General features: G+C 38.0%; 1 protein-coding gene across 3 annotated transcripts in view; it reads left to right on the top strand.

Moving 5' to 3' along the window:
* The window catches only part of MID2 (midline 2), a 127,895-nt gene that overhangs the window by 86,211 nt on the left and 20,403 nt on the right, over positions 1-21,281 (top strand). The window contains exons 4-6 of one of the 3 annotated variants that reach the window (XM_037065840.1): positions 6,501-6,649; positions 19,486-19,613; positions 20,915-21,148. In XM_037065840.1, coding sequence (XP_036921735.1) covers positions 6,501-6,649; positions 19,486-19,613; positions 20,915-21,148 — 511 coding nt within the window. The remainder of the gene's footprint in view (positions 1-6,500; positions 6,650-19,485; positions 19,614-20,914; positions 21,149-21,281) is intronic. The other 2 variants (XM_037065841.1, XM_037065842.1) reach the window with 2 other exon arrangements.

The following is a 21,281-nucleotide window of genomic DNA, read 5'->3' on the forward strand; positions in this document are numbered from 1 at the left end:
TATTTTTTCTTCTTTCACTTCACTCATTTCAATAACACACTACTCCTGGTCTTTTACTTTCTATTCTTTTTATTCAGATCATATATTTCTTGTCATATTATTGTTGTTTCAGAATTATTGTACATAATTGTTACATATTATTGTAAATACTACACAGCACTCCTCCCTAGTCTTGGCCCATTTCACTATCTTCCTGAGCTTTATTACTGTTGTGGTTAACCCTATTCTCTTGCAGGCTATGCCTAGTTTCTATCCTTTACTCTCACTATATCTCACCAGTTAATCTCACACAAATACTAAGTTTTCTGGCTATAGCTCACATTCCTTCTCCCCTCTAATAAGACTTTTATCTATTTTTGAGATTTTGTAAGAAGTGGTTAGTTGGGTGAAATATCATGGTTATTGCTATACTTCTCCAAAGGATCTCCTAACTGTTGTCTACTTCTTGATACTTTAAATACCATAGAATACTCTCCCACTGTCTTAATCCATTATGCCTTCACCCTGCTACTGATCACATATAAGATAAGGTGGGAGTTGTGAACATCAGTAAACTTGCTGGAGAAGAGAACCCAACAACAAAGGAACCGCCAAAGGTAAAAACCAAGTAAAACAAGAGAGCTCACACAAACAGAAGAAGGGACAACCCTAGAACATCTGGATTTGACAATGACATCAAAGAGACCACACCACTGAATCCCACTGAACTCCTACCACAGAAGTTCACCCTACAAAGACACCTAGCAAAGCAGAACACCAGGAAGCACAGAAACAAACAAAAAGACTCACCTAAAATGGGGGGGGAGCAAAGAAAGAACCTGCAATCAAAAACAATAGAAGACTCCCCACTAAAAGAACTAAATGAAATGGAGACAACCAACTATCAGATACAGATTTCAAAATAATGGTTATAAGAATACTCAAGGAGCTCAGAGACAACTACAAAGAACTGAGTAAGAACTAAAATAGCATGAAAAAGGAAATAGAAACTATAAACAAGAACCAGGAAGAAATGAAGAATACAATTTCTGAAATTAAAAAAAACACTAGGAGAAATTACAAGCAGGCTGCATGAAGCAGAGGACTGAATTAGTGAGCTGGAAGACAAGGTGGAAAGAAACACCCAGGTAGAGAAGCTGCAGGAAAAAAGACTAAAAAATATGAAGAGAGTTTAAGGGAACTCCAAGCCAACATAAAACACAACAACATTTGAATCAGAGGAATACCATAAGGAGAAGAAAAGAACTGAGGAATAGAAACCCTGTTTGAAAAAATAATGCCAGAAAACTTTCCAAACCTGGAAAGGGAAAAGCAATGCAAGTTCAGGAAGCACATTGAGTCCCAATTAAGATGAACCCAATGAGGCCTACTCCAAGAAACTTTATAATTAAAATGCCAAGTTTTAAAGACAAAGAGAGAATATTTTTTATATATTTTATTTTATTTATTATTTATTTTTTAAATTGTTGTTCAAGTACAGTTTTTGCCTTTTACTCCCATCCCAGCCCACCCCCCCAGCCCTCCCCATCTCCCTCCTGTTTCCATCCCCCATATGATCTCATCTTTAACAGGAACCTAATCAACAAAATAAACAAACAAGCAAAATATAACCAAAGACACTGAAATAGAGAACAGGCTGACAGTCACCAGAGGGAAGAGGGGAGGGAATTTCAGGGGGAAAAGGGAAGAGTTCACAGGAACAAGTATAAAAGAGACATAGACAAAGAGAGAATCTTAAAAGCAGCAAGGGAGAAACCAGAAGTAACATACAAGGGGGCACTGAGAAGGCTAGCAGCTATTTCTCCACAGATACACTTCAGGCCAGGAGAGAATGGCAAAAAAATATTCCAAGTAATGAAAAGCAAAACCTTTCAACTAAGACTACATTGCCAAATGAGGCTTTGAATTAAACTGGAAGACAAAATGAGTTTCCTAGACCAAAGAAAGCTGAAAGAATACACCTCCACCAAACCAGCACTGCAAAATATGCTAAAGGAACTACTATATGACAAGGAAAGAAAAGAGTGAGAGAGAGGAATACAAGTACAAAAGGGGAATAATGAATGAGTACCTATGAACAATAACTTTAAATATTAATGGATTAAATGCTCCAATCAAAAGATAGAGTAGCTGAATAGATAAGAAAATATGACTCACACATATGTAGCCTATAAGAGATACATCTTAGGAAAAAAATAACACAGACTGAAAGTGAATAATTGAAAAAATATTGCAAGCAAATAGACATGAAAAAAAGCTGGAGTAGCAATATTTATATCAGACAAAATAGACTTAAAAATCATAAAAGACACAAAAGGACACTTCATAATATTCAAGGGAAGAATCCACAAAGAAAATATAAGTATTATAAACATATATGCATCCAATATAGGAACACTGAAATATATAAGGAAAACCTTGGAGAACTTCAAGAAAGATGTGGACAGCAACACACTTAAAGTAGGGGATTTCAATACCCAACTTTCAAAAATGGATAGATCTTCCAAACAAAATATCAACAAAGATATGGTGGCATCGAACAATGTCCTAGATCAAATGGACTTGACAGGAATAAATAGAACCTTTCATCCCAAAGAAGCAAAGTACATTCGTTTCAGATGCACATGGAACATTTTCTAAGATAGACCACATAACAGGACACAAAACCAATCTCAACAAATTCAAGAAAACTGAAATCATAGCAAGCATTTCTCAGACCAAAAGGGACTGAAACTAGAAACCAACCTCAAGGAAAATATTTAAAAAACTTTCAAATTCATGGGGATTTAATAGCATGCTATTAAACAATGAATGGGTTAAGAATGAGATCCAGGAAGAAATCAAAAACTTTCTGGCAACAAATGAAAATGAATACACAACAGTCCAAAATGTATGGGACACAGCAAAGGCAGTCCTGAGAAGAAAGTTCATAGTGATACAGGCTTACCTAAAAAATATGGAAACATTTCAGATAAATGAACTAACTCTACATCTACAAGAACTGGGGGAACAATAACAAACCAAGCCCAGAACGAGTAGAAGGAAAGAAATAACCAAGATCAGAGCAAGATTAAATGACATAGATTCTAAAACAACAATCTAAAAATTCAATAAATCCAGGAGTTGATTCTTTGAAAAGATAAACAAAATCAACAAGCCTTTAAATAGACTCATCAAGAAAAAAAGAGAGAACCCAAATTAAAAAAATCAGAAATTAAAGAGAAGAGATTACAAATGATATCACAGAGATACCAAGGACTGTAACAAATTACTACAAACAACAATATGACAAGAAATTTGAAAACCAGGATGAAATAAACAAATTTCTAGAAAAATATAATTTTTCATAACTGAATTAAGAGGAAGTAGAAAGCATGAACAGACAAATAACAGTTGATGAAATTGAAGCAGTGATAAAAAACTCCCAGTTCACAAAATCTCTGGACCTGATGATTTCACAGAATATTACTGAAATTTTAAGAGGAGCTAATCTCTATTCTTCTCAGACTTCAAAAAATCTAAGAAGAGGGAAGACTCCCAAACTCTTTTTCTGAAGTCAGCATCATCCTAATTCCAAACACAGATAAAGAAAAAACAAAGAAAGAAAACTGCAGGCCAATATCACTGGTGTCATACATGCTAAAAACCTAAACAACATATTGGCAAACTGCATCCCGCAGTACATTAAAAAAACAACACCATGATAAAGTGGGATTCATCCCATTGATGCAAGGATGGTACAACATTCACAAATCAATAAGTGTAATACATCACATTAAAAAAAAGGAAAGACAAAAATCACATAATCATATCAATAGGTGCAGAAAAGGCACTTAATAAAGTATGGCACCCATTTAAAAACACACAGCAAAGTCAGAGTAGAGGGAGCATTCCTCAGCATGATAAAGGCTATATATGAGAAATGTACAGCCAATACGATACTCAATGGGAAAAAACTAAAACCTTTCACATAAGAACAGAATCAAGACAAGGATGACCACTTTCAGCTCTTGTATTCAATATAGTATTGGAAGTCCTAGCCACAATGGTCAGATGAGAAAGAGAAATTAGAGCCATCCAAATCAGAAAGGAGGAAGTAAAAGTGTCACTGTGTGCAGATGATATGACAGTGTACATAGAAAACCCTATAGACTTCACCAAAAAACTACTTGACCTAATAAGCAAATTTGGTAAAACAGCAGGGTTCAAAGTCAGTATTCAGAAGTCAGAGGTATTGATATACCCCAGCAATGAAAGATCAGAATCAGAAATTGGGGGGAATCCCATTTGCTGTAGCAATAACAAAAATAAAGTACCTAGGAATAAACCTTCCCAAGGAGGTAAAAGACCTGTACTCAGAAAACTACACAACACTGAAGAAAGAAATTAAGGAAGACACAAATGGAAACATATACCATGTTCATAAATTGGAAGAATCAACATCATCAAAATGTCCATACTACCCAAAGCAATTTATAGATTCAGTGCAAGCCCTATTGAAATAGCAGTGACATATCTAACAGATATAGAACAAATATTTCAAAAAGTTATATGGAACCATAAATGACCCTGAAGAGCCACAGCGATTTTGAGAAAGAAGAACAAAGTAGGAGGGATCAAAATACTTGATATCAAAATAGATCCCAAGGACACTGTAATCAAAACAATTTGGTACTGGCATAAAAATAGACACATAGACCAATGGAACAGAACAGAGAGCCCAGAAATAAACCCAAGTCTCTCTGGTCAATCAATATTTGACCAAGCAGGCAGCAGCATAAAATGGAGTAAAAATAGCCTTTTCAACAAATGGTGTTGTGAGATCTGGACAGCTACATTTTAAAAAAAGAAAGAAATTCTATCACCAACTTACACAAAAATAAATTCAAGGTGGATAAAAGACAAGTATAATTCATGACACCAAAGAAGTCCTAGAGAAGAACATAGGCAGGAAAATCTCAGATTCCCACACAGCAATATTCTCACCAATATGTCCCCTAGAGCAAGGGACATAAAGGAAAGAATAAACAAAGGGGATCTTATAAAAATAAAAAGTTTCTGCATGGCTAATGAAAACAGCATTAAAATTAAAAGAGAACCATATTTGCCCATGATACCTCGGACAATAGTTTGAACTTCAAAATATATAAAGAACTCACATGACTCCACTCCAGGAAGAGAAAAGATCCAATTAAAAAATGGGTAAAGGACCTTAACAGACACTTTTCCAAGGAGGACTTACAGAGGGCCCAGAGACATATGAAAGAATGCTCAGCATCACGAGCTATCAGAGAAATGCTAATTAAAACCACAGGGAGATAACACTTCATGCCAGTGAAAATGGCCATCATAACCAAATCAACAAACAACAAGTGTTGGAGAGAATGTAGATAATAGTGAACCCTAGTGCACTGTTGGTGGGAATACAGACTGGTGCAGCCAGTGTGGAAATCTGTATGAAATTTCCTCAGAAAACTAAAAATGGAACTACCTTTTCACCCAGCAATACCACATATGGGAATATACCCTAAGAATCCTGAAATACTAATTCAAAAGAACCTATGCACCCCAGTGTTCATAGTAGCACATTTACAGTAGCCAACTGCTAGAAGCAACCTAACTGCCCATTAGTACATGAGTGGATCAATAAAATACTAGACTGCAGGAAGGAAGGAAGAAAGAAAGGAAGGAAGCAAGGAAGGAAAAGAGAAAGAAAGAAAGAGCTACTACCCTTTGTAATAGCAGGGATGGAACTGGAAAACATTATACTAAGTAAAATAAGCAAGATGGTGAAAAATAAATATCATGTGATTGATCTTATCTGTAAGTGGAACCTAATCAACAAAACAAATAAGCAACCAAAATATAACCAGAGACATTGAATTTAAGAACAAACTGACAGTAATAGGAGAGGAGTGGGGAGGGATAATAGGGGATAATAGAAGGGCCATCAAGGAATGTGTGTAAAGGACACATGAACAAAGCCAAAGGGGGCAGGTTGAAGGATGGGAGGTGGGATTGGGTGGGGCGGGGTCATGGTGGGGTCAAAATGGAGACAACTTTACTTGAACAACAGTAAAAAAAGGAGATGCTTTTTATTAAACATGTATGTGAAAACATGTTGACAATGAAAAGTAAATAATGGCGATCCCTCAGTGGTAGTGTTTTTTTAATACTTTTTATTTTCTGCATTTTCTATATGAGCATGCATTGCTTTTTTGACCAGAAAATTAATGTTATCAATAAAAAGAGAAGTAGACAAGCTAGAGCATATGACCTTGGTCCAGGGTAACTGGACTGTAGGTAGAAGGAGGGTTTGGTATGGCAGACATACAGAACAGGGTGAGAAGGTGAGTGGTTGGTACAGTGAGTGGTTGGATATTAATATTAATAGGCCTTAATTTTACAGTCACTACAGCAGATATCCTTCATGTTGTCTTATCATTTTTAATTGAGCACTGGATGTTTTGTCTTATTTTTCTGTTGTTAATTCCTTTAAGGTTATGAAACTGAGAAAGTTGGCACAGCAGGTTGCTAATTGCCGCCAGTGTCTTGAACGATCAACAGTCCTTATCAACCAAGCTGAGCATATCTTGAAAGAAAATGACCAAGCACGGTTTCTCCAGTCTGCAAAAAATATTGCTGAGAGGTGAGCACCTTATATTCTTTTGACATGACTGCGCTTATGAAAAGGGACCAACTTAAAATCGCTTAATTCTGTTCAATCATGTATTTAGCAGCTGCTGCCTCAAGAGTTTACCAGCTAGTTCATTACTAAGCCTCAGTGACTGATTACCCTGTGGATTTCTGGAACCTTTCTCTGTCTTTGCAGCCTATTAGTTCTTCATTTGCAAAGATTCTGAGGTCTAAAGTGAAACATTGTTCAGTATATTCACTAAGGCTTCAGGGGCTATAAGGGCCCATTAGGCTAGATTTGACCTCTTTATAGCTCTGTCATTCACTGAAGGCTTTGGCTCCAGGTTCACAGTATTATTTTCTGCTGCTTCTGTCCTCATTCTTGGTGATGTTACCAGTTTCCACATGGCTTACTCATCTAATAATCTAGCTGTCTAGTCTCCTTGCTCCTTGCCATGTCCTCCTCCAGTGACCCTCACTTCTGCTCCACTTTATTCACCCACTTCCCTGGTCTATATGCTAAACCTCACTGTCACTCATAATTACACATAAATCATAAATTAAAACATTCTGCTTTCAAACTACGACCTCTGTACTTACACCATTTGATTTTCTTTCAGTATATCTATTCTTCAGATTCACTGGGACCTCTAAATTCTGACTTCTACCTACCAGTTACTGACTGTATTCATGACTTTCTTCACTTCTTTCTTTGGCCTATTTAGGGTCTGTGATTTCTCATTTCATCTACTCTCTTCCATATTCCCAGCTCCCTTGCCCCACTGTCTTTTTTATCCCACCTGCTTAATAATAGCCCAACCCAGCTATTCCCATCTGTTTCATGCCTATATTTGAATAGCAGAATCCTGTTGGGGAAAAATCTTATAACCTCTTCTGGTCAAGATAGAGGCATAGGTACACATGCTTTGCCTCCTTGTGCAACCATGAGAAGGATTACAACTAACTTCAAAACTAAAAACAACCAGAACTGCCAGAACATTGAAGTGTATGGAAGTTCAACAACCAAACATTTTATTTATTTATTTGTTTGTTTGTTTGATTATTTACTTATTTATGCTTTAAGAAGTTTATCTGGGTAAATCGACTGTAGCAGATTGGGGGAAGGAATGAGCAGGGAGATGTCTCTGTTTGGACAGAACCTAAAAGGCAGGAGGCCCTGTGAAGTGTCACTGTGAGCACCTCTATTTGCATTGGAGCCATTGGAATGAGAAGTTTGATTATGGTGCTGAAAAGAAACCATGGAAGCAGAAAGACTTATTTAAGGCACTGAAACTAAAAAAGACCTATCAAAGTGGAATTCTATATGCACTGAAAATATCTAAAATTGATGTTGGGAAAAGATAAACTCAGACAAAAGCTTGGAAGTTAGGACAATGTCATTTCTAGAAAAAGGACAATATTCTGAATAACACTTACATGTAACATTTCAATACCTTAAAAACTTTTACTTTTGTTACTTTATTCTCTCCACAAATCTCATAGGGGTGAAAATAAGCTAAAATGAACAGCAATGTCTTTTTTAATATGACAGAAGTGAATAGATGGCAGAAGTTGGACTCACACTCAATGTCCCATCACCCCTGATATCACACAGTAATTTCTGACTATAGCAACATTAACCTGGTAATAAGAACAAGTGTTCTTAAGGAAAACAAGAAGAAACAAAAGGCGTGGCCTTTATTATGAATCAAATGGCTGCTCTCATATGTTTTATAATATATAAATTACATTTTTAACATGTGTCTCATTTACTTTGGGTTATCTATGGTCTTATTTTAACTCATGAATTTCCCTCTTTTTTCATTGATGGTCGAGTACAGTTTTCTCCATTTTCCCACCCACCCTTTCTCCCACCCTACCCACCCCCACCTTCCACCCTTAATCCTACCCCCTTTTGGTTTTGTCCATGGGTCCTTTATACATGTTCATTTACAACCATTTCCCTCTTTCCCACAGTATTTTCCTCTCCCCTACCCTGTAGTTACTGTTAGTTTGTTCTTAATTTCAATGTCTCTGTTTATATTTTGCTCACTTGTTTGTTTTATTGAGCAGGTTCCACTTAAAGGTGAGATCATATGGTATTTGTCTTTCACTGCCTAGCTTATTTCACTTAGCATAATGCTCTCCAGTTCCATCCATGCTATCTCAAAGAGCAGAAGCTCCTTCTTTCTTTCTGCTGTGTAGTATTCCATCACATAAATATACCATAGTTTTTTTGAACCATTCATTCACTGATGGGCACTTAGGTTGTTTTCAGCACTTGGCTATAGTAAATTGTGCTGTTATGACCATTGAGGTACATAGGTTCTTTTGGATTGGTGTTTCAGGGTTCTTAGGATATAATCCCAGCAGTGAAATTTCTGGGTCCAGAGGCAGTTCCATTTTTAGTTTTCTGAGAAAATTCCATACTGTTTTCCACAGTGTATCCACCAATCTGCGATCCCACCAACAAAGCATTAGGGTTCCCTTTTATCCATATCCTCTCCAACACTTGTTGCTTGTTGATTTGTTTATGATGGCCATTCTCACTGGTGTGGGGTGGTATCTCATTGTGGTTTTAATTTGCATCTCTCTGATGGCTAGCAATGCTGAGCATCTTTCCATATGTCTCTGGAACCTTTGTATGTCCTCCTTGGAGAAGTGTCTGTTCAAATCCTTTGCTCATTTTTAAATTGTTTTTTCTTTTTGTTTTTCTAGAGTTCAGTCATGTGAGTTCTTTAAATATTCTGGAGATCAAAACCTTCTCTGAGGTATCATTGGCAAATATGTTTTTTCATATAGTTGTTTCTCTTTTCATTTTTTAAAATATTTTATTTATTTATCTTTAGAGGGGAAGGGAAGGAGAGAGGAAGAGAAACATCAATGTATGGTTGCTTCTCGTGCATCCCCTGCTGGGAACTGGCCCCTGCCAGGAACTGGCCTGCAACCCAGGCATGTGCCCTGACTGGGAATCAAACTGTGATCATCTGCTTCACAGGCCCGCGCTCAATCCACTGAGCTACACCAGCCAGGGCTTCTCTTTTCATTTTGATGCTGTTTTCTGTAGCTCTACAGAAGCTTTTAATTTTGATGAGATCCCGTTTGTTTATTGTTTCTTTATGTCCCTTGCTCTAAGGGATGTATCAGTGAAAATATTGCTGCATGGAATATCTGAGATTTTCTTAATGTTCTCCTGAAGGACTTCAATGGTGTCATGACTTATATTTAGGTCTTTTATTCACCTTTAATTTATTTTTGTGTATGGTGTAAATTGGTGATCAAGTTTCATTTTTTTGCATGTAGCTGTCCAGATCTCCTCACACCATTTGTTGAAGAGGCTATTTTTACTCCATTTTATGCTTCTTCCCACTTTGTCAAATATTAACTGACCATAAAAACTTGGGTTTATTTCTGGGTTCTCTTTTCTGTTCCATTGGTCTATGTGCCTGTTCTTATGCCAGTACCAGAGTGTTTTGATTACGGTGGCCTTATAATACATTTTGATATCAGGTATTGTGATTCCTCCTACTTTGTTCTTCTTTCTCAAAATTGCTGCAGCTATTTAGGGTTGGTTATGGTTCCATATAAATTTTTGAAGTGCTTGTTCTATATCTGTGAAGTATGCCTTTGGTACTTTAATAGGTATTGCATTGAATCTACAAATTGCTTTCGGTGGTATGGACATTTTGATGATGTTAATTCTTCCAATCCATAAACACAGTATCTGCTTCCATTTGTGTCTTCCTTAATTTCTTTCATCAGTGTTGTGTAGTTTTCTGAGTACAAGTCTTTTACCTCCTTGGTTAGGTTTATTCCTAGGTATTTTGTTTTTCTTGTTGCTATATCAAGTGGGATTTTTTTCATCTTTCTTTTTTTGTTGTTTCTATAATGTCTATTTCAAATTTTCCATGCTGATCTCAAAATTGCAGCCCTGCAAACTTCCAGCTCAGGCTTAGCAAATGACTTTACCTCCTATTTTGCATAAATATTGGTAGGTATGAAATGATAAAGTCTTCAGTTTCTCATACTAAATTTCTGGGCATACCTACAACCACATCTATCAATTCACCTTCTTTCTGATTATCATAGAAGAGATTTCCCTTCATTTGTGCTTTGGTTACATGCCTCTATTTTTTCTCCCCCATTTCATTTCTTCTCCCACTCTAGTTAGCCTCACATCTGCTTTTAAACTCATTCATGTCTCTCTTATCAATAATAATAAGAATAAAAATATCCACAGTTTTCCTCTACTTCCCAATTTATGTAGCTGTTGCTCAATTCCTTTCCTTCCCTTCAGAGTAAATTTATTGAAAGACTTTTTACTTCCTCACTTCTGATTTATTCTTAAACATTTAAAAGTTGTTTATATTAAAGCAAAACTTTAATATACTTTATTGTGCAGTTAAATACTTTAATGTTCAGTTAAAAAGTCCAATGTTACTATTAGTCATATTGCAAGAAATACTTGTCTCTTTCTCACCCCAATTTCTTTTCTTCAGCAATAATACTATTGAAAATTTACTTGTTGCTGGACATTATTATAAGCCTTTACAAACATTAACTCAGTCCTCATAATACATTATGAGATAGACACTCTTATTATCCTCATCTTACAAATGACAGAATGAGCCTCAGGGGGGTTGTGTGACTTCCCTAATGTCACCATACTAGTAAGGAGTAGATGCAGGAATCAAACCTAGGAAATCCAGCACTAATAGCCTACATGTTTGCAACAAAGCCAGGCAACTTTAGCTGTATTAGGTGTTTCTACTGGCATAATTTTTTGTTGCTAAATAACATCCTTATACTACTATCTTTCAATTTCATTTTACTTTTAAATTTTTATTGAATTGATTAGGGTGATATTGATTAATAAAATTACATAGGTTTCAGGTGTACAATTATGTAATACATCAACTGTATTTTTTGTGTTCACCACCTAAAATCAAGTCTCTTCCTTTCACCATTTATTCCCCCTATATCCTCCATTACTTCCCTCCACCCTCCTTCCCCTCTGGTAATCACTGTACTCTTGTCTGGGTCTGAGTCTTTTTATATTTTTATTTTTGCTTAATCCCTTCACCTTTTCACCTTGTCTCACAACTCTCCTGTCCTCTGTCACCTGTCAGTTTGTTTTCTATCTATGCTTTTGTTTCTATTTCGATTGTTAGTTTATTTTATTCATTATATTCCACATATAACTGAAATCATTTGGTATGTATTTTGCTCTGACAGGCTTATTTCACTTAGCATAATGTTCTCCAGGTCCATCCATCCTATTGCATAGGGTAAAATTTTCTTCTTTCTACGGCTGAGTAGTAATCCATTGTGTAAGATGTACCAAAGTTTTCAATCCACTCATCCACTGATGGACACTTGGGCTGCTTTCAAATCTTGGTTTTTGCAGATAATGCAGCAATGAACATAGGAATATATTCTTTTGAATTCATGTTTCAGATTTCTTCACATATATTTCTATAACTGGAATTGCTGGGGTCATAAGGCAGTTTATTTTCAATTTTTTGAGGTAATGGCATACTGCTTTCCATAGTGGCTGTACCAATCTTTATTCCCACCAATAAATAATACATAAAGGTTCCCTTTCCTCCACATCCTTGTCAGCACTTGATGCTTGTTGATTTACCGATGATAGCCATTCTGACAGGTATAAAGTAATATCTCAGTGTGGCTTTCATTTGCATTTCCCTATGATTACAGATGTTGAGCATCTTTTCACATGTCTATTTGCCATCTGTATGTCCTCTTTGGAGAAGTGTCTATTCAAGTCCTTTGCCCAATTTTTAATTGGATTTTCTTTTGCTGTTGAATTCTTTTTTTTCCAATTTTTCCAATTTTTTTATTTAATTATTTTTCAAGTACAGTTTTCTGTCTATGACTCCCATCCCATTCCACCCCCGTGATACCCCCCTTCCTCCCATTTTCATCCTTCTCAGTTGTTGTCCATGTATCCTTTATATATGTTCCTCTAAATCCCCCCCCTATTTCCCCTGAAATTCCCTCCCCCCTCCCCTCTGGTCACTGTCAGCCTGTTCTCTATTTCAGTGTCTTTGGTTATATTTTGCTTGCTTCTTTGTTTTGTTGTTTAGCTTCCTGTTAAAGGTGAGATCATATGGTATTTGTCCTTCAACACCTGGCTTATTTCACTCAGCATAATGCTTTCCAGTTCCATCCATGATGTTGCAAAAGGTAGGAGCTCCTTCTTTCTTTCTGCAGCATAAAATTCCATTGTGTATATGTACCATAGTTTTTTGACCCATTCATTTACTGATGGGCACCTAGGTTGCTTCCAACTCTTGGCTATTGTAAATTGTGCTGCTACGAACATTGGGGTGCATAGGTTCTTTGGGATTGGTGTTTTAGGGTTCTTAGGATACAATCCTAGCAGTGGAATTGCTGGGTCAAAAGGCAGGTCCAATTTTAGTTTTCTGAGAAAATTCCATACTGTTTTCCATAATGGTTGTACCAGTCTGCAATCCCACCAACAGTGGACCAGAGTCCCCTTTTGCCCACACCTTCTCCAACATTTGTTGTTTATTGCTTTGTTTATGATAGCCATTCTCACCGGTGTAAAGTGCTATCTCATTGTGGTCTTAATTTGCATCTCTCTGATAGCAAGCGATATTGAGTATCTCTTCATGTGTCTCTGGATCCTCTGTATGTCCTCCTTGGAGAAGTGTCTGTTCAAGTCCTTTCCCCATTTTTTAATTGGGTTAGTTTTCTTCTTAGAGTGAAGTTGTGTGAGTTCTTTGTATATTTTGGAGATTAAACTTTTGTCTGAGGTATCATTGGCAAATATGTTTTCCCATAGTTGGTTGTCTTTTTATTTTAATGCTGTTTTCTTTAGCCGCACAGAAGCTTTTTTATTTTAATGAGATCCCACTTGTTTATTCTTTCCTTTATATTCCTTGGTCTAGGGGACATATCAGTAAAAAAGTTGCTGTGTGAAATATCTGATATTTTCCTGCCAATGTTCTCTTCTAGGACTTTAATGGTATCACGGCTTATATTTAAGTGTTTTATCCACCTTGAATTTATTTTGGTGTATGGTGTAAGTTGGTGCTCGAGTTTCATTTTTTTGCATGTAGCTGTTCAGTTCTCCCAACACCATTTGTGGAAGAGGCTATCTTTACCCTATTTTATCTTACTGCCCCCTTTGTTGAATATTTCTCCTGCTTTTCTTCTTCTTCTTTTTCTTCTTCTTCTTCTTCTTCTTCTTCATCCTCCTCCTCCTCCACCTCTTCCTTATCCTCCTCCTACTCTTCTTCCTTCTTCTCCTTCCCTTTGTTCTTCAAACAGGTCCTTTAACATTTCTTGCAATACTGGTTTGGTGTTAATGAACTTCTGAACTTGTGTAACTTTTTCCTTTGCCAGGTTAGGGAAGTTTTCATCCATTATTTCTTCTGACAGCTTCTCAATTCCTTGCTCACTCTCTTCTCCTTTTCTACCCTTATGATGAAAGTATTTTTACATTTGATGTTGTCCTAGAGCTCCCTTAGACTTTCCTCATTTTTTAAATTCTCTCCTTTTGATGTTCTGCTTGGGTGCTTACTGTTATCTTCTCCTCTGAACAATTGCTGATTCAATCCTCTGCTTCATTCAACCCGATTGCTATTCCTTCCAGTGTATTATTGATTTCAGATATTGTATTCTTTATCTCTGACTGGTTCTATTTTTATGGTTTCTATGTCCTTTTAAATGTTTTCTATCTCATTAAGTTCTCACTGAAATCATCCATTCTTCCCCCAAGGTACTTGAGCATCCTTATAACCATTGTTTTAGACTTCGCTTTTGGCCCTGACTGGTGTCGCTCAGTGGGTTGGGCATCATCCCACAAAGGTTGCCAGTTCAATTTCTGGTCAGGGCACATCCCTGGGTTTCAGGCCAGATCCCTGGTTGGGGGTATGCTGGCCAGATTCCTGGTTAGAATCATGCACATTGATGTTTCTCTCCCTCTTTTTTTTATTTTTTTGCCTTCCTCTTCTCTTCCCTAAACCCCTCCCTATCATCATTCCCCCACCTTAGTTCATGTCCATGGGTCATACATATAAGTTCTTTGGCTTCTCCATTTCCCATACTATTCTTAACCTTCCCCTGTCTATTTTGTACCTACCATTTATGCTTCATAGTCTTTGTACCTTTCCCCAATTCTCCCTCTGTCCTCTCCCCACTGATAACACTCCATGTGGTCTCTATTTCTGAGATTCTTTTCCTGTTTTAGTTGCTTGCTTAGTTCCTTTTTTTTAGGTTTGGATATTGATAGTTGTGAGTTTATTGTCATTTTATTGTTCATAGCTTTGATCTTCTTTTTCTTCTTTATTTCTTAAGGGATATTTCTTATATAAAATATCCTACTTTAACTTGACCTTATCTGGGAAGCACATTATCTGCCCTACCATTCTAAATGATAGCTTTGCTGGATAGAGTAATATTGGATGTAGGTCCTTGTCTTTCATGATTTCAAATATGTCTTTCCATCCCCTTTTTGGTTGTAAGGTTTCTTTTGAGAAACCAGCTGAAAGTCTTGTGGGAACTCCTTTGTAGGTAACTGTCTTCTTTTCTCTTGCTGCTATTAATATTCTGTCCTGTCTTTAATCTTGGGTGATTATGATATGCCTTGGTGGGTACATCCTTGGGTCCAAACTCTCTGAACTTCCTGGATTTTCTGGAAGTCTATTTCTTCTGCCATATTAGGAAAATTCTCCTTCATTACTTTTTCAAATGAGTTTTTATTGTCTTGCTCTTCTTCTTCTCCTTCTGGAACCCCTATGATTCGGATGTTGGAATGTTTAAAGTTGTCCCAGAAATTTGTAAGCTTCTTCTCACTTTTTTTGAATTCTTTTTTAAAAAGATTTTATTTATTTATCTTAGAGGGGGACGGAAGGAAAGAGAGAGAAATATCAATGTATGGTTGCCTCTCATGTGTCCCCTGCTGGGAACTGGGAACTGGCCTGCAACCCAGGCATGTGCCCTGATTGGGAATTGAACCGCGATCATGTGGTTCGCAGGCCCACGCTCAATCCACTGAGCTACACCAGCCAGGGCAATGAAGTGGAAGGGGTGCATTCTTGTTTCTTCATTTTGTTCTGGTTGAATGTTTATTTCTTCCTCCTGCTCCAAATCATTGCATTGAGTCCCAGTTTCCTTCTTTTCACTGTTGGTTCCCTGTACATTTTTCTTTATTCCACTTTTCATAGCCTCCTCTATTTTGTGACCATACTCAACCATTTCTGTAAGCATCATCATTACCAGTGATTTGAACTCTGCATCTGATAGGTTGGCTGTCTCTTCATTGCTTAGTTGTATTTTATCTGAAGCTTTGACCTGTTCTTTCATTTGGGCCATATTTTTTTGTCTTGACATGCCTGTTACGTAGTAAGGGGTGGAGCCTTAGGTATTTGCTGGGGTGGGGCAACCCCTGTCACTGCATTGTGGTACTGTATGTGAAGGAAGGGTCCCTCTCTCTTTCACTTTATAAAAAATAAAATCTTTTAAAAAATAAACTCTTTATCTGGAATGCTTGTTGCTTCTATTTCATTTAATTATTTTTCTGTGGATTTGCTTTAATTCTTTTATTTGGAGCATATTTCTCTGTCTCCCTATTTTGTTTCTGTGTATTAGATAGATCTTCTATGACTCATAAACTTGCTATGATGGCTTTATGATGTAGGTGTTTTGGGGGGCATAGTGGTGCAATCATCCAGATCATCTGAGCTCAGTGCTCCAGGAATGTTTCTTGTGTGTTGTGTGCCCCCTCCCATTATAGTTGAGCCTTGAATGCTGTTGGCCATTTCATGGATGCCATTAACCCTTCAGGCTGGTTGACTATTAGCATAAATCTCGATCACTGTGTATGAGTCACTATACATGGACTGCCCCCTGCGGTGTAGTTGCTCCCAGCAGATTCTGGTGCCTGCTGGAATTCCCCTTTGTGTGTACTCCTTGTGTGGCTAATTTTGTTAAGTTGTGGTTTAAAGTCCCCTAGTGGTTGTGTTGTTTCTGGGTCCACTTCAGCAGGTACAGGTCGATGTCAGATGTTCTGTGTAACCAGCCTTGGGCTACCTATGTGGAGCTGTCATGCTATTTAATGTTTTTGTCTGTGTATACTGGTCCTTGGTGTGCCTGTGAGGGGCCAATCTGTGTAAAAGGGTCAGCTTCGTCCAGTTTAGACCTGGGGGCAGGTCGATAAGAGGTCTGAGGCTCTCTGAAGTCCACCTCCACCTGTCAGCTACTTTACCTCCTCGTAAAGTTGCCTGGTATTCCACCAGAGACTTCTATGGAAAGGCTGTAGAATGAGCCCAGGCTGCCATGACCCACAGACCTTTCAACAGCTAATGAGCTCAGTAGGTCAGGGTGACTGGAGTCAGAAGGATGGGGCTAGTTGATTTCCTATTGGGGTACACATGGTCAGACAATCAATGAGGGGAAAGTGACTCCTCCTCCAGAGCTATGCCAGTCAGTCTCTGCCAGTCCCAAAATCTGGCTCCTTTAGGAGGAGTATGCTGCAGAATTAGATTGGGTGCAGCCAGCCATCCTCTCTGCAGGAGGAAGTTCAGTAGGGTGGAGCCAGTGGAACTGTGGAAGATAGATCAAAAGAGTCTCCCATTGGCAATGGTGTAGGAAGGGGCCAAGTACTTCATCTTAGTTCCAGATAATAGTCTCCAAAGGGGGCACACTCCAAATGTCCCAGCTCCAAGCAACACTACCTCCCCCTATCCTTCCCCCACTCCCAGCCATGGAGCTGAGATCCACAGGATGAGGCCACAGAGGCTTGGGAGGGCAGGGGGAGGTATTTCTCATTGAGGGTAGTGCCAGTAAGCCTGTGGGGGGGGGGGTCAGGCACCTCTTCCCTTTTCTGAGCAAGAGCCCGTGAGGTAGACTTGCACCAAAGGTCCCAGCTTTGAGCAGATCTCCAATCCCCCCTCCCCCTGCCCCAAGACTAAGCTCAGAAAGGCAGGGCCTCCAGCTTCTGGAAAGGCAGGTCAAATGAATCCTGTTTGTGAAATAGCATGGACTGAGCTCACAGGAGAGATAGAAATGCTCCCCACCCCATGATGTAGGAACACAACCTAGCACCCGCCCATCTGATTCCCAGACAAAAAGCCTCTTAAGGACATGTGCTCCAAAAGACTCAGCTCTGGCAGGCACTCTTATCCTCCTGCATTACTGAACTCAGGAGGACGGGACCACAGGGAGTGGAAGGGCAATACATGCAATTCAACAGGTGGGGGGAGGGGCACTGGCTTTGCACTCAGGGTGGGTAAGAACAGTCTCCTTTCCAAAGCTACACAATTCACTGTCTGAGTCTCTGCCAAGAGCTTCTCCAGATCAAGAGCGCCCCCAAAGTTCCAGCTGGTAACAAGGGCAGAGATGTGGAAAGGGCTAGCCCCTGCACACATGTGCAGCAGTTTAGTGCAGGACCTGAGCACCATAGAGTGGTACTGCCAGTAGTTGGGCAGTGCATTCCCAGGCTAGTGCTGTAACAATAGGAGTACTCAACCCGGGAAGGTGGCATCTGGATGTCTAGCAGATGCCCTTCTCTCCCAGGTTACTGAATCCCCATTGATTTTTACTACCACGAGCTATTCAGACTCTTCTACTTGTCTCTATTGCTCTGGGTTGGGGATTCCTGCATGGGGTTCACACCCCATGCTCCTGGTAGGGGAGGAAGTTTTGCAGCCGAGATGTTCCTCCAACTAAACTGCTGCACACGTGTGCAGGGGCTAGCCCTTTCCACATCTCTGCCCTTGTTACCAGTCTCTGTGTAGCTTTTTCTGCAAATCCTTGGTTATAATATTTCAGTTCAGCTAGGCTTCAGTTGACTTTTCAAGTTGAGTGCTCTATAATTTAGCTATCAATCTGGTTTGGCATTGGAAGCAAGTGAGTGTACCTTCCACCTACTCTTCCACCATCTTGGAATCCATACCTACATTCTTTCTTTTTTTTAAGGATCTGTCTTAAATGGTTAAGAGTACATAATTGAAAGGCCAATGCACATGGGTTCAGTTATATATATTTTTTCCTGTCCCTTACTGATTGTGTGACCTTGGGCAAGTTACTTAACTTCTCTATGTGTCAGCTTTCTTACTTACAAAATGGAGATAACACTACACAGAGTTATGGTAAGGAATAAGTTAGATAATGTAGGTAAAGTATCTATGTAAAAATACTAATGCTCAATAAATATTAAAAGTTGTGTTATAGTCATTCAGTTATTCATTCAACAATTATTTATTCACTATATGTCCAGCACCGTGTTAGGGACCATGGAAGGAAGATATGAAGTACAAACTATGAGCCTTGTTCTTGAGATGCTTAGAATTACTTGAAGAGATAAAACTAGCATAACATTGTATAATTACAGAATAATACAATTAAATATAAATGTTATAAGAAAGATCAAATAAATTACAGTATTTAGGGGAAGGCTTTAACTCAGCCCCAGTGTACTGGCTTGTTGACTAGCATTAAAAAAGATGTGGTGAAAAAATCTCTCAAATTGCTCATACTAAGCCTTCAGAGGTCTAGTTTTGATGCTGCCTGTCAGATGTAAATTTATGCAGAGGGGAAAAAATCCTGTTTTTACTTCTAAAAATTAAGACAGGATGAGGGGTGCATTTGAGAGGTGAACATATGTGAATAAACATGATATAGCCCATAATTGGTTCTTGATAATTAACATTAAAATGTTTTTACTAGCAAAAATGGATATTTTTTACTTAATGAATCAAGTCATACAAGTAATTTATTTTCACCTTGTTAAACCAGAACTCAAACACTGGATAAAGGTTGCAAATGTATTTTGACGTATATTGTACTTTTTCTTTGCAGGGTCACTATGGCAACTGCATCTTCTCAAGTTCTGATTCCAGACATCAATTTTAATGATGCCTTTGAAAACTTTGCTTTAGATTTTTCCAGAGAAAAGAAATTGCTGGAGGGGCTAGATTATTTAACAGGTGTGAAAATACTATGTGTCTTTCCCTGCTTTAATTCTTTTCTTTTGTTGTGTTTATACTTTGAAATAATATGAAAAGGCCAATATAATTAAAATGCTTTTGTAACCTATAAAATGATACATGTATCTTTTTATTTTTAAAAGATTTTATTTATTTATTTTTAGAGAGAGGGGGAGCAAGGGGGAAAGTGAGGGAGAGAAACATCAATGTGTGGTTGCCTCTTACACGCCCTGCACTGGGGACCTGGCCTGCAACCCAGGCATGTGTCCTTGACTGGGAATTGAACCTATGACCTTTTGATTCACAGACTGGCACTCAGTCCACTGAGCCATACCAGCAGGGCTGATACATGTATCTGTTTAGATAGAACATACTTTAGTTCATGTAACAGAAAAGAAAGATGGTTTGTGAAATATTTCTGGGGGCAGAATAAGTATACCACTCATACTTAAAGGTAAAAAAACAAGAAGTTGCTGATGGATTTCTCCTTATGAGCCTGTCAGTAGTATATTGTTACTTATTATGGGGATAGAATTCAGGTGACACTTATAGAATATTAGAGAGTACCCCACATAGGTACAGATACCACTCAAATGGTTTTGAGAAAACTTAAGAATTAGCAGATTGGAAAGAAAAATGTAAGAAATATCTGGCTTGCAGATAGTTTTATAAAATAACGGAATACAATTAGCCTTTTGAAAGTGCTGACTATGTTCAGAATTATCTGAATTATTATTTTATGAGGAAAATACACACATATAATAACTTTGTATTTATAGTTATTTTGTTAATATATTAAAATAACTGTCATTTATTGAACATCTACTCATGCCAGATATTGTATATTAATTTTATGTCATGAGTCCTTACAACAAATCTATGATGTAATTATCATCCATATTTTACAGATGGGGAAGCACATATTATTTTGCACTTGGCTATACTGTCAAACTTATTCTGACATAAAAAGGAATAGGTTGAAGGTCATGTAATAAAAAAAACTGTATGACCATTTTGGTCTAATATTTACATGTATTTGTGCAGACAGAGTAGATAATTGGTCATTCATCTCAATAACTTAAGCTTATATCTTTCCCTAAAATATCTTTATCAATAAAGGAAAAGTGAGTTGAGGGAACTTGAGCTCTTAGCTCTTTGCTTCAGGTTGTATTATGTGCAATCTAAAACTGTTTATTAAAATCTCTCCACAACATGTTGGGTTGGGCAGTATGAGTAATGACTGTAAAATTCCAGAACAGAGAATGTGCTTTCCTTACTTTCCTTTTCCCCTTTCCCTACAGCCCCAAACCCACCATCTATCCGAGAGGAACTCTGTACTGCCTCCCATGACACCATTACAGTCCACTGGATCTCAGATGATGAATTCAGCATCAGCTCCTATGAGCTTCAGTACACCATATTCACTGGCCAGGCTAACTTCATCAGTAAGTCATGGTGTAGTTGGGGCCTGTGGCCAGAGATAAGGAAATGTAAGGAAGCAGTAAGCTGCTCAAGATTGGCCGGGGCGCCACGAGGCAAGTGTTTGTAAGACACGTTAGGTTGTTTAGAACAGTGTTTTGTAGACAGTGTAAGCTCCCCCAGGGCCTTGCAAAGGGCTTACTGAAGTGTTACCCATCAGAAAGTTGTCTGTTTTCTTGCAGGGAAGTC

The sequence above is a fragment of the Sturnira hondurensis genome, unplaced genomic scaffold, assembly GCF_014824575.4.
Source record: "Sturnira hondurensis isolate 20B ecotype Veracruz unplaced genomic scaffold, ASM1482457v3 Scaffold0016187, whole genome shotgun sequence".
Classification (NCBI taxonomy): domain Eukaryota; kingdom Metazoa; phylum Chordata; class Mammalia; order Chiroptera; family Phyllostomidae; genus Sturnira; species Sturnira hondurensis.